Source organism: Corvus hawaiiensis, chromosome Z (assembly GCF_020740725.1).
Source record: "Corvus hawaiiensis isolate bCorHaw1 chromosome Z, bCorHaw1.pri.cur, whole genome shotgun sequence".
In the NCBI taxonomy this organism is placed as follows: Eukaryota; Metazoa; Chordata; class Aves; order Passeriformes; family Corvidae; genus Corvus; species Corvus hawaiiensis.
The window spans coordinates 65,752,906-65,766,576 of record NC_063255.1 but is presented as its reverse complement, the minus strand read 5'-3'; the positions used below and the strand labels follow the sequence as shown (position 1 = coordinate 65,766,576).

Below are 13,671 nucleotides of genomic sequence, written 5' to 3'. Positions count from 1 at the left end.
ATCTGGTTAAGTTTGACAAATACTCCAGAAAGGATAAGTAAACACTGCCTTCTCTTTAATAGTTAACTATTAAGAGAAACTTAAAGGAAAACTAGTAACTTCAGGTTGTTTTTTAACTGAATGTTGTATGCAAGGGTATTTAGGGAAATGTAGTACAGTGACTTGCAACTGCTACCCTTAGCAGTAGAGCCATTGATCTAGCAACTGTTATACAGTAGAAGTTATTTTTTAAGTTTCTAAGGGGATAAAACTGGATGGTGCAGGTGTGAAATAATGAGATTCCCTCCCCCTGCTCCTTCTGGCTCACTGAAATTTATGTATGCTGGCAAAAAAAAAAAATTTCACTGTTTTTTATTGAAATCAAAATGCAAAAATACAAGCAGCAAGTCAGGGTTTCTCACTGTAATATATAAACATTTCCTCAAGAGGACAGTAGAAGTGGCCAGCCTTCTTGGCAAGGTTTCTTTAGATGAAAGGAAGACCGGCTGTAGTGATAGCTGCTGCTCATATTGTTCATTTATAGCAATGGGAAAACTTTACAGTAAATTCTACAGAGACCATCTCTTTTTTAGACTCAAATGTGTCTCAGTATTCATAATGCTAAAACTGGGTGTGCACATGCAGTCCAAGGTATGTCAACACCCCAGCTCTGTAGCTGTTGACAGTCACTGCTAAAGAAGATTGAAATCTGCATTACTAGGACACAGCTACTTCAGACATTACCTAGACGTAGTTGTTTGTTCCTCAGGTTTTGCTGACTCTTAAAATTCCCAATCTGATGAACATTAAAAAAAGGCTGGGTGAATTCACTGAAAAATAGCAATGGCTGCAGTACCTGGGCTGTTAAAAAGTGTGGACTGTGGAAGTTTGTCTTTCCAGTTATCTAATGAATAAACACAAGAGCTGGTCAAAGACAAGAATCTCATGAAAAACAGTCCAATTGCTACAATAAAAATTGCTACAGGAATATGCCAATGTTAATATTTTGACCACTGGAAGTCCTGGCACTGGCATCAGTGAGCACTTGTTTTCAAAGATAGTAGAGAAGACACATTCGCTGGTCAAGATCATCTAGCTACAGGTTTACTAGATTACACTTAATCTGTTATCTGCTGTCTTTTTCCTGATAAAGTCTTACAGGGTCACACAAAGACAGAGGCTTTACCAAACATGTTACACATCATTGAAACTCTGTTTCCATGCCTGCAAGATAGTTGCTCTGAGGGCAAAGTATAAACATACTTGTTTAGGTAATTTTCCCTGGTACTAAGTGTAATTTAAGGTGAGCAAAATCAACTCACATCTGTGCAAGCAAACATATAAGAAGCTAACTCTTCCATAAGGTCAATTTCCATACACACCAGCTGTGGTCTGAAATGGCTTTTTGCAGACCAGTGGTCATGGTTCTTCACAGCTTCTGGCTAGCTCCAGCTTAGGCACATGTTCAAGAAATGTGCTTTCATGTCCTTATCATTGCTTAATTTACTGACTGAGGAAATAGTCTATGTGCTTTCTAATTAAGCTGTATTCTGAAATGTGTTTCCTTCACCAGTCAGTATTTGCAAATGTATTTTCCAAATAAGAGACACAAGAGTACCTGGTTTTGTTAAAGACAGTTATTGTATTTTTAAAATTAGGTATATTTAATATAAAAAAATACAGCATTAAAGTGATAACCACAGGCAACAAAATTTTACCATAATGTAAGTTAAGGACAACATTGGACTTTAATTATTGATGAGTCTGGTAACTACGTGGGCAAATTCTTGATTGCTGAGTCTCATGTAATCAGTAGTGAGCTATGACAGGTGAGCAGAAGTTTGACCTATTTTCACCTGGGAATGGCAGCATCTTTCTGGCTCACATCTGGCAACCTGGTTTGAAGGAAAGCATAGATATGTGGCCAGATCTTATTGGTTTCTGTTCCAGAAAAGGATTTCAATAACCCTTTTTTCCTAAGGAAGAAAAAGAAGAAAATATTACAGTTGTCAAATTGTTTGATTGTTCCTCCACCTCACTTGAAGATTACCCTGGCAGGAGTGTGAAAATATGCATGTGGTGTAACATCAAGAACGGCTGTGGCATTGGAAATGCAGGCTGGACATTCATTACTCTGTTACTCAAACAGCTGGCTCTTGGCCACATCAGAACATAAAACTGATGTCTGTCTGCAGAGCACTTAATCACAAGTAGGGTAAAGATAAGTAGCAATGTTATCACATAGCACGTGGTGTACAGCTGTCATCCAGATGACTGTGACTAACCCAGGTGTTGTAAAGTTGCACCTCATGGATCAAGGAATATGCATCAGGACAAGCAAGATAACCAGGCACATGTAAGTTATTCTGAATTAGTTGTAGGAGCTTGTTTTTTTCTGTCAAGTATGTTATTATCAGTAATAACAGCAGCTTAGGCCTCTATCTTGCTGTGGTGCTCTGAGGCATTTTCACCTCAGAAATCTAACAAAAATTAAGAATATTGTTGTCAATCTAGAAAAACTTCTTTAAAACCTGACCACACCAAAGATGAAGCTTCTAGTTTTCTGCTCAACAGTCCTGGAAGAATACAATGAAGAGTGGTGAATATGGAAATACAGAAAGGGTGGTCACTTCATTGATTGTCAGAGTCTGATTTCTTTGTCTAGGCAAGGTAAAATTAAAGCTCTACATGGTGACCTACTAATATCTGTATATTAGCAGTGTGATACTTGCAGCTTTACCTTAAGAGAACCATGGTGTATAATTTTGAGTCTTAAAAAAACTAGTAATTTGTTGTCACTCCACAATGCAAATGATAATTCTGAATTAGCTGCTTATTCCTGAAGAGTCTTGCTAGCTGGGTCCAATCACAGTCCTGTTCTTAGAACAGCCACATTTAAATCCTCATTTACAGCTTCTCCATTTGTGTATCACTTCTTGACCCCTTGCACTTGTTAGTAGGGCTTCTACTTACACATCCAAAAAACAAAATACTGTAAATTCTTGCCAAAAAAAAGGAACTGTCTCTGTTACCTTCCCACCAGAGCTGTTGTTGGTCAGAACAGTGCTATGATGTATTGAACAATGCATAGCATTTTTTATAAAGCTAAATATGGCTGGCTGCAGTAACAGGCTATTTTACCACACAGGGTCCAGAAGGTCTCGTAATGGTGGAAAACCATACTCATTCTACTGAGCTGATTTCTTACTGAGTTAATGAAAGCTACACAGCTACTCACACCATGCTCACTGTTGTGGTATAATATATTCTGTAACTGGAGAGATCTGTTCCTCACTGTGCTAATGCACAATAATATTTTAGAATGTGGAAGAACAGATTTTACTACTTACCGATAATATTCTAGAACAGGTTTTGTTTGTGCATCATAAGCCTGCAGCCTCTTGCTGACAGTCTCTGGCTTGTCATCATCGCGCTGAACAAGTGGCTCCCCAGTAACGTCATCAATGCCCTAATCATGGTTAAAAACAAACACTGGAGTGTATTTTTTACTTCTGTTTAAGCATGTTTTGTGTGATTTTCTATTTAAATTATGATCAATTTCCACTTAATCAGGGTGTAGATTTCTGCTTATAAAGAGATAGGCTCCTACCTGTGTTCTTATCTTGAATGTAAGTTCTTGACTTTCCGGTAAAACAGTCTGTAGTTAAAAATATTTTCTCAGTATTGCCAATGACCATTAGATCATAAGTAATGTGGCTAATTTGTCCTCTGGAGCATTCATAGAATATGGGGAATATGTAGAAAAAACCCTCATGTACAAGGGAAAACAATATTGTTGGCAATACATTCCTGTATAACAGGCGATAAGAGACCAACTGGACCTTCATTTGACAATACTAAAATGGGCAAAGGAGTTAATGGCCTTTGATTTTAAGTTGCGAAATGGAAGAGTTATCATTTAGCAACAGCTGTACAAAAAAATTGCGTAAGAGTCAGCTTGAGCTTTCCCTACAGAGGTAGGGACCTAATGTGTGAACTTTTGTTCCTACTAAGTAAACATTTTGCAGGTCTATTAAGACAAAAGAGACAACCATATTTCACCTGTTTAGCTCTATTTCATGTTTTCACTTAAATATTGCAGTCCACTGTGTTGTGGTAAGCCTGCTAATTAGTGAAAGATAAAGCAGTTCCCAGTAGCAAAGCTCTGGCAGCTGAAGCCTTCTCTTTGATAAGTCTGATAATTCTTCGTTCCATCTTGCCTGTGCTCTTCCACAATTGAAAATAACCATGATTTTAAACACTTTGTTTTAGACAAAACAAAGACAATTTTTCAGTTGCGCACTTCCAGTGCTTACCTGGTATTTCAATATTCGCCTCTTTTCCTGCAACACTGAAATCCAAAAACTACAGGGCCTGCTGTGCTTCTGATGTTACTTAATAGAGCTTCCAGGTGAAATGCGATGCCACAACCGCTAAGTTATTTGGACTTAAAGATGAAATCCAGTTTAAGCTGAGTTGCACTAAAGCAAGTTCTTGTTCTTAAAAAAAATTAAGGTAACAATGTACAGTCTTTATCTTCAAATTCCTCTTTAGGAGATCTCAAGCCATAAGCTGTTAAATCTGTTGAAAACCTTCCCTGACTTGAAAGTTTCTACATCAAGTTTTGCAGTACAGCAGCTCTTCCCTTGAAACTATCCATCCTGGTTAAATATAAACACAGGAAAAGCATTCAGTGGATTCCTCTGACTGATGATTTGGTGTTTCCTATATATAAAGCATGACTCCTCTAGAGGAGGGAAAAAAAAGCTACAATTTGGACTGTACAGGCTGCAAACAGGCTTAGACCATACCCAGATCCTGTGCCAGTGTGCAATGCAGACAGTATTCCAGATGAGTGAACAGCTTTAACAAGAGCTTACAAAACACCATGGCATTCTGCTCTGCAGGGGACAAATATGTTGTCCACCAGCTTGAGGTTCTACCAGGTCACTACCCTCATACCAGCAGCATGTTATCAGAAAGATTCTGTGCTCCCAAGAAACAAAATGAGCCTTTTCCTTTTGAGCTGCTGAAACAGTATTTTACTGCAGCTAGCAAAAGCAATGCAGCACTTTTTTAGTGCCAACACCAATGCATATTGCTTACCTGCACTTTGGGAGGACTGAATTCAAGATTGTAGACTCTGCCACTGGCAGGGTGGATCCAGCGTGCTGTGAGCCGACACTTTATGGTCTCAAATGGCACATCTAGGTCAATCACAGTATCTATGTGACATTCTTTGTCAAGGGCTTCTGCCTGAGCAACTGTTCTGGGGAAACCTTTTTAAAAGAAACAACTTCATAAAATTCCAAAAGGAGAGTTATAGCAAAAATTACTTGGTTGAGTCATTAGAGAAAATAATTGTTAGACAGAAAAAAAAACCCCAGAATCATTGTCATATTGTATAAAGACTGAAGAGACATCAGATTTTCCAATATTTTTCAGTGTGTCATGGCATTTAAAGTTGTTAAATGTCTCCCAGCTTTCATTTCTTCATTTCAGTTAATCATCTTCACAAAAGTGCAACAATAATTGCAGAAAGACCCCATATTCATATGTACCACATACCACTACACTGCATAAAAGCACTGTGTACACATTTAGAATAATAAAGGCTCCAGTGAAAAGTTTCACTCAGAAGTCTGAACAACCTAGAAACATTTGTGACGTCTCTTACTTTCATAGCTGTGTGGGTCTGGGTTAAGGTGGTGGCCATTACAAACCCCTTCTATTCAGTCACAGTAAACAAAATGTATTTACCAGAGGCAGTCCAGGACTTAGAAGGGTTCTAAAAGTTTTAGTATATCAAACTGTTCTCAGATATGATGACTGTGAGAATACTCAGGCTGATTAGGAACCTGTCTCTTCACTTTAAAGATGCTGCATTTTGCCCCATGAACTCTGTGGCTCCCTACTCTATGGCTTGAACTTAGGAGGGGTGTAGTGGGAACAAAACAAGAAAGCCAAAGTCTCCACAAAGAATTTAAAATGAAAAATTGAGCACAAGACCTTCAGCGGTCAAAGCTCCTGCAGAACATGCTATTGCATCCTATATTCACTGGAGCAATGCCTCTCCTCAGAAAGCTCTAGCATAGTTTCAATGTTCTTCAGTAGCTTGTAATTTGCATCATGCTGTACAAGTAAACTTCTGCATAAAGGCAAGTACCAATATGTACAAACTTAAAAAACACTTGCATAACATTGGTTGATCTGTCCAGTGCATGAGTAAGGAAAAGTGTTAAAAAAAGACAGTTAATAAACTCAGACCAAGTGCTTGCTTGTGCGTTAAGTCTCTTGCACCTGGTTTGCATCACAGCCATGAGCTGCCCTCATCCTATTTCTCACACATTCACATTATCTCATGGAAGTGCTTCTAAATGTTAAGAGCAGAGGAAGAGGCAGGTCTTCAACACTGCTTTTGAACACTGTTACTATTAGCAAGCCACCACGCTTGCTATTCAAGAACTGCAATTCTTTCTTACTATTAGCAGCCACCACACTTCTAAGTTATGCAGCTGCAAAATGAGTTTGCTTTGGGACTGAATAATGAGAAAATTCCTCAACGAATTGAAGTGTCTTTACAAAAGCATTTCATTGAAATTGAACCAGCATTTTCTACATACAGTGTTTTCTCAATACAGAGAAAGATCTGCAAGATGTGTTGAATTATGAAAATTCCAGGAACACAGAGAAAAGTGCCCTAAATTATACAGCACATAAATCTAAATAGATTATACCCACAGATACATACAGCTAAGACTGCTATGTCTGCTATGACTCTAGAAGCCACCAACCTATCCTAAGGCAGTAAACAGGTATTTGGCTAAGTGAACATACAAGCAGTTCAGAATTGAGCTAGCTGACCCCATCTATTTGTTCTGCATTGCAGTTACCAAACAAAAGATTTCAGGTTAACATATTTCAACAGAACAGTGTTGTTCCTGCAAAGTCCATTATGCCAGAGCTATCCCCAGTGCAATTCACTGCGTCTCATTACAAATGCTGATGCAGACAAAATTTCTGCTCCAAAAGTTTAAAGGCAGGAGCATGTTAACATGCAACAGAAATTGATCTATTCTCGTATGGTCTCAACACAATCATCCTGCTGAGAGGTGCCAGTGGGCACAGCTGTACTGCTGCACATCCAGATCCATAAGACTGGAACTATGTGTACGTTGGACCTGGAACTAAAGAAAAAAAAAAGCAGTATCTGCAGTTTGTTGCTTTATTGTTTAGGTTTCATTGTGCTGTTCACTGTGGGAATGAAGCCTTTATCTCAGGGAGGAACCCAACTGTGACGAAAGCCACCAGAACAGATCACTCTATGTAGGAGCAACTATAATAAAGCCCTAAGGGACAGAGATCACTGTGGACTTTTCACTCCCTCTAAATAAAAATGCCTCACCAATAACTTTCTAGTTTTAACTACTGAGACAGGTTGGGACTAGAGTCTGACGAAACACGCATCCAACCTAGACGCTATTTCTGTGGTATGCATCCAACTGTAGTCCCATGGGCTGGAATAACAAGAGCCATCCAGTTCATGAAGACAGCAGCAAATGCGTTTTCTCTCTAACTGTGAATGCTGAAACAATGATCTTACACTGCAGAACTGTGAAACAGTTCACTCTGGAGAACAGAATCAAACAGCAAATGAAGGACACCTTTTAGGGCATTTGAGCAATGGTTTTTATTACACTCCACACTGCTGCAGTACGTTTCCATACTTACCCTGTTACTGCATCACATGCCTACCTTCCTATTTAAATAATTCCAAAGCCCCATCCTTCAAAAATTTTCCGTTTCCTAAGGACTTTAATAAGAAAAGTCTTTAAAAAATAAACTTCTCAATGCATATTTCAAAGGGGAAATACCATACAAATTATCATTAAAAATACCAGAATTGCCAGAAATTTTACTGAGGTGTTGAACTATCCTTTTCAACATGAGTTAAATATCCCTGTAATGTTCTGAAGGCAGGATGCACCCAAAGTATATTTCAGCCAAAGAAACTGGGGCAGACTATCTGCTGAAAGTTTTACAACAAGCTGGCAGCAAGCAACCAAAGCAGTTCCAAGTCTTCCAGAGCAGATTTTCTCTCCACATGTAGTGACATCCAGCATGCTAACTTACCATCCAATAACCAGTTGTACCGGTCTAGACCTTTTAGCTCATTCAGCATTAGTTGTGTCATGATGTCATCTGGAATAAGCTGCCCTTGATCAATGTAGGACTTGGCAAGGATTCCAACTTCTGCGAAAGTAAGAGAAGTTGCATTACACTATCTCTGACCCCCAGCAAGTGAAAAAAATCCCACAAGCCTGCAAAAAAGTTGTTTTGATCAGGATGACACAGAGAAGTTGTAAAGAAGACAGACAGCGTGCTTGCCTGTCTTAAAAAAATGGACAATCAGCTAGGATCTGACCATGCAAATATTTATCAGATTAATTTGATCCATCTACAGTTTCACAGACCGTAACAGGACAAACCACACCTCTATCCTCACATCCTCTGAGTAAGTTTACTAGTATGTATTCATAATATTAAGTTCCAAAAACTAAAATGAGGAGAGGCCATTAGGCACGAATCTTCAAAATAGGAAATATAGAGAATAGAAATTGATTAAGATATCAGCCCTCAGACTTCTGAAAATAAAGTTATTTTCTCAGCTTAGTGGCTAGTTTCTAACTTATGCTTAGGCTTCATTACAAAGATAAATGCCTTTGGCATTTAAGAAAGCAGTCTGCAGTGGGGCACACTTGCCAGATATGTATTTTTATGATTACTAGAGTTACAAGAGGATGTTTATAGATATTGTACACTATTTATGGGAACACACAGACACTAGTATTTTCCCATTGAACTGCCTAACCTTTCGTACCAGTCATTTATCCCACTGGCTCAGAAAAATTCCATCTATGCATCATAGTTCCAGATATCACGCAACACTACTATATGGCAGGCAGTAGCGTGCTGTAGTTCACCCAAATCATGGGTATAGCCAGGAAGAAATTCAGTTGCCTGGGTTATGTCCTAGGAACAAAGTTTCCGTATCTTCCATTTATAAAACAATTACCCAGTTATGTTAAGTCACCCAGAAGAGCAGCTAGACTGGTTTCGTTGTGAATCTGCAGAAGCCTTTACTTGCAGTCAGTTCAGATCTAGTTACAGAAAACTAAACAGAAGAGAAAATGGGGTGGGCTGGCACATCCACACAAGATATGACCACTTTCAGCAGAAAGCAATGACAAATGTCAGTCCCATCACTCAGTGCACTGAATGTGCAACAGGACAGAGGCCCTTCCTCAGATGAGGCAACTGAAAAGCAATACTTGTCCTCAAACAATAGCTTTGGTGATGAGAAAAAAAAAAAGGCACTAAAGGAGCAATTTCCCCTTGCTGCCTGTTCACATCTGTAGTCAGGCTTTGAAAAGTACAAAGACCATTTAGAAATAGGCACTATGCACCTTGGCCAGACTTCAAATAATGCTCACTATGTGGAAAAGAGTCAGTCAGTGGTGTCTGAGTCCTCCAGCACATCACAAACTGGAAAGAAGGTGACCATCTGCCTGGTTACAAGGTGTCTCTTCTTCTCGCTACCTCTCTTCTTCATACCTTTTCTATTATTCTACTGTGCTTTGAACCATGTACCCTGCAAAAGTAGGTTGGGAGGAGGAATAAATCACATCTAGATAGTTTAATGTGTACTTGATGCTAGCCACAATGATCTAAAAACCTGCACCAGGCAAGGTTCACAGGGAACGATTCTAACTTTCTTTGGAAAGATTCATGGGTTTCTGGGCTCAGAGAGGTTTAGAATATGGCAAACTATTTTTAGACCAGCAGAGCTTGAAAAATGCTGACTTTTGGCCCTCTCTGCAGAACTCAGGTCAGTTAGAAAGTCACAATTACAGAAGGAAAAAAATAGGCACAACTGTACCCAAATAGTCATATATAAGGACAAAAGGCTGGTATACTAGACCATAACTTTTTTTCACCCCTGCTGTTGGGAGTGGGATTTCATGGGGTTTTGTGTAGGTTTTATTTAGTTCTGGGTTTTTTCAGGTTGGGTCTGAAACCACCACGGGCATGGTAGTCTTCAGAATTACAGGTAATACAGATTTCTTTCCTTTCCAGGTGATGACAGGTATCCATGTTCTACGGTTTTACTGAAGATTGGCACGTTCTAACCATATTACAGCAAATAAGCTCTAGCCATAATCAGACAATAATTACCTTAGCATTAGAGAGGTGGTCACAGACTCTCCACTCTCCCGTAGAACATGATAATAACTGCAAATTTTCAACAGGACTTTTCAACATTTTCACAAGACAGCAAATGCAAAATTTGCACTGTATAACTACTATTAACCATATCTAATTTTCCAAGGGCTTTAACTGCCCATCTTAGTGTAACACATTTCCCAAAGACTTGGAAATTGCAGGACACTTCTATTGTGATCAAAACTCATGAATCTTTGCCTTGACTGAACTTATCAAGGCTCTCTGAGTTTCCTCTCAGTTGTTCTCCTGTTTCCAGTGTACTACCTCGTCCTGCTACCTCATACATCTTCTCAACCCTCTGGAAAACATTTTTGCAACTAGTGACTGATTTTCAATGAAATTGCAATAGTTTCATCTGGGTTTACTTGAGCAAGAAACTCTATAGGAGATTCTGGTAAATTCTGCTCTAGCTAATTTAGAGCAAACTTCACCTCTAAACCATCCACTGACTTCTTTCCTCATAGTCTGCATTTTAATGTGGCTGCTAAACTTCCATTTCACACCTTTGCTCTCCTTCACAGTCTTTCATCTATCCAACCCGCCTAGAATTCTTTGTGTAATCACTTCTCTCTCCATCACTTCAGGCTCCTTTCTCAATTCAAGCAGTATGATATTTCCACTTGCAATTTCCTCTTCTTACACAACCTTCAGCTTGGTTCTGGTGCTCTATGGTCTTGCACAAAACCTAAAGTATTTAGCAAACATTGAAAACCTCAAAGCACTTGGTAAAATAACATATTTCCTTCATTTTTTGGAATGGCTGTCCACTAGGTCCTACACTGAAAGTTCATAACAGAAGTTTTGTGACCCCCTGCAAATAAAAACTTATGATTGTGCAACCAAATAGAAATAGCATGAATATGATCAGATATGTCTGTGCAGGTGTGCTCCTAGCAAATTCTTAACTTACGGATATCAACTACAGTAAAGTCAGTCACTGTACCAAAGTCATTATCCTTACTGAATAAACAGAATTTCTGTGAAGACAGATGCAAATCATGTAACAATTGATTTCAAAATAGAAATAAATTTTCACCTTCAAACATGCTTATGAGTATTCCAAAACTAAGACTGCCAGTTACCTAAGCATAATACTACCGTGATACAAGTGATTGTAGAACTTTACAGCTTGAAGTTGCTGGAAATAATAACACTCTCACTTCATCACGTGCAGCCTGAGATGGCTCTTACAAGGTTTTTCACCCCACCACATAGAAAAGCAGATGTGGAAGTCAGAAGGGAACCTTCCATCATTGCAAAAATCCACCAGAGAGAGGGACTGTGGCATCTCATCTGAGGCTAGAGGACAAGCTAGGACTATACAGCAAAAATAATTAATATCTTTACCTAGTATAAGCACCACTGTATGTAAGCACAGACCACGCTGAAACCTAAGCATGATATGAACTGGTAAGACAATAATAATTTTTTAAGCTATGCAGTTTGAAAATTTTGCCCATTGTTTTTTTTGAAAGCACCACTATGTTATGCCTACCAGCTCAGGACTAGGCCTAATTTTGGAATTAACAATTAACAATTCTAAGTGCCTCTACTTCTAGCCATCAAATGAATACCTGAAAAGATCTGATTGTCCAAAACCCCTCCTCTTGCCCTGCCTGTTAAAAAATATGAATATTTTTCCCTTTTAAGATGCTTCCAGCTGGAAAAACCATAAGAAACTATCAGAGCTACTAGAAACACCTACAAAAACCACTGGGTGCTTACAAAAAGTACCAAGACAAGGAAAAAATTAGGTGTAACAAAACACGAATAATGGGATAACTCCAGATAACCCCGTTCACCTTTTTCCTGAAGAGGCTGGCAAGTGACAGCTCGTGGAGGATCCACGGCTGCAGATATGAGGCCCACTTCAGTGGCCTCTGGACTCCCGAAGAGCTCTCTGAAGATATCCAACCTCTGTCTGCGTGGGAGGGGCACACAGAGGTGGGACTGGGAAGCAGCAAACCCCCTCAAAGAAGCGCCCTCTCTTCTTGGAGGGCGAAGGGAGGGAAGGAGGGGTTGGGGGCAGGAGCGTGTGTCCCTTCCCCGGAGCGGGGCTGTGTCCCGCGGGAGCTCCCGCCGGGCTGCGTGGGGACCGTTCTCGCGGGGCGGGGACGGGAACAGGGGTCGTCGTCGCCACGCACACATCCGCACCCCCGTCCCCATTCCCACCTGTCTTCTTCTGCATGTTGTCCCTCAGCAGGTCGCCGCTGGAGAGGTGCTTCATGCCGAAGTGCTTGATAATCCGAGCGGAGACGGTGCCTTTCCCGGAGCCCGGCGGCCCCATGATGACGGCGCGCAGCAGCGGCGGCACCACCATGCTGCTCCCGCTGCTCCTGCCCCTCCTGCCGCGGGAGGAGCGCCGCCTTCCCGGGGAGCGCCGCCTCGCATCGGCGGGGAGCCCCGGCCGGTCCTCCCAGGGAAAGGCAGTGGCAGCTTCTCCGGCTGTCAATCAGAGGCAGGAAGGAAAGATCCTTTACGTAAATGCACGGGAGGAGGGAGGGATAAATGAATAATGATAATAAAAAGATAACTAGAGCAAATTGCATCTCAGAACGTCGCATCAGACCGCGTTCAGGCATCACTGTTCAAACCGGCCCTGACCAGCTGCCCCACACCCCTCTGCCCAGGAGGCCCGTTTTGGCTGCTCCCCGAGCCGTCAGCCCCTGCCGCCCCCTCAGTCACAGAATCGCTTAGTTTGAAAAAGACCTTGAGTGTCACCGAGCCGAATACGTAATCCAACTTTGCCAGTCCACCCCTAAATCATGCCACAAATTGATACAAGTCCACCTTTTAAATATCCCCAGGAATGGTGACTCCACCACTTCCCTGAACTATCACAGCTATTTCCCAAACCGAGCTGGGACATGGCTCCTTACCTGGCTGTCACCTGATGACGGCTTGACTACTGACACGTCCCATTGCTGCCACTGCCCTGCCCAGGTGCCCTGAGGCTGTGGCTGACTTTGCTGAGCTCATCCACCCCCATGCAGCAGCCCTGCTCTTGCTGATCTCTCACAAACAAGCTCTCACTGCCTGGCAGCAGGCAGCTGCTTTCGTAACGAGCTGTGCCTGAGTTTTGTTTAAGATACTTGAATGCGAACGGCTGCAGGTTGTCCTTGTTCTGAGTACTGTTCTTCCAAACACCCAGAGGTCCTTTCCCACAGATACGATTCAGTGATTCTCAGCTACAGCAGAACACAATGTTTTGGCCGAAATAGAAGATTGTCCCATTTTCTGAGTGTTCACTGTCGTGTCCACAGAAGGAGAAGTGAGCCTTCCTCCTAAAGGTTCTGGAGACGCTGATGCATCTCAACCACTGTACCAGAAGGGCCACAGAGAAAAAGTGAGCAGAAAGTAGAGCTACAGCCAAAACATTAATGAAATTTAGATTCCTGTTTTTAAACC

The 13,671-nt window shown here is 41.0% G+C and overlaps 1 protein-coding gene across 5 annotated transcripts; it reads right to left on the bottom strand.

The window, feature by feature from the left end:
• Nucleotides 1-335: 335 nt before the first annotated feature.
• On the bottom strand, nt 336-13,332 carry AK3 (adenylate kinase 3). 5 transcript variants are annotated; one of them, XM_048290907.1, is made up of 7 exons: nt 13,143-13,332; nt 12,436-12,708; nt 8,113-8,232; nt 5,086-5,258; nt 3,590-3,637; nt 3,330-3,448; nt 336-1,955 (listed from the first exon to the last, which is right to left on the bottom strand). In XM_048290907.1, the coding sequence occupies exons 2-7, from the start codon at nt 12,581-12,583 to the stop codon at nt 1,832-1,834; spliced, it is 732 nt and encodes a 243-aa protein (XP_048146864.1). In that variant the 5' UTR covers nt 12,584-12,708; nt 13,143-13,332; the 3' UTR covers nt 336-1,831. The 5 variants fall into 5 exon arrangements, with proteins under 5 accessions (XP_048146864.1, XP_048146865.1, XP_048146867.1 ...); XM_048290908.1 differs by lacking the exon at nt 13,143-13,332 and adding an exon at nt 13,054-13,129; XM_048290910.1 differs by lacking the exon at nt 13,143-13,332 and adding an exon at nt 10,806-10,948 and having other exon boundaries at nt 12,436-12,510.
• Nucleotides 13,333-13,671: the final 339 nt, after the last annotated feature.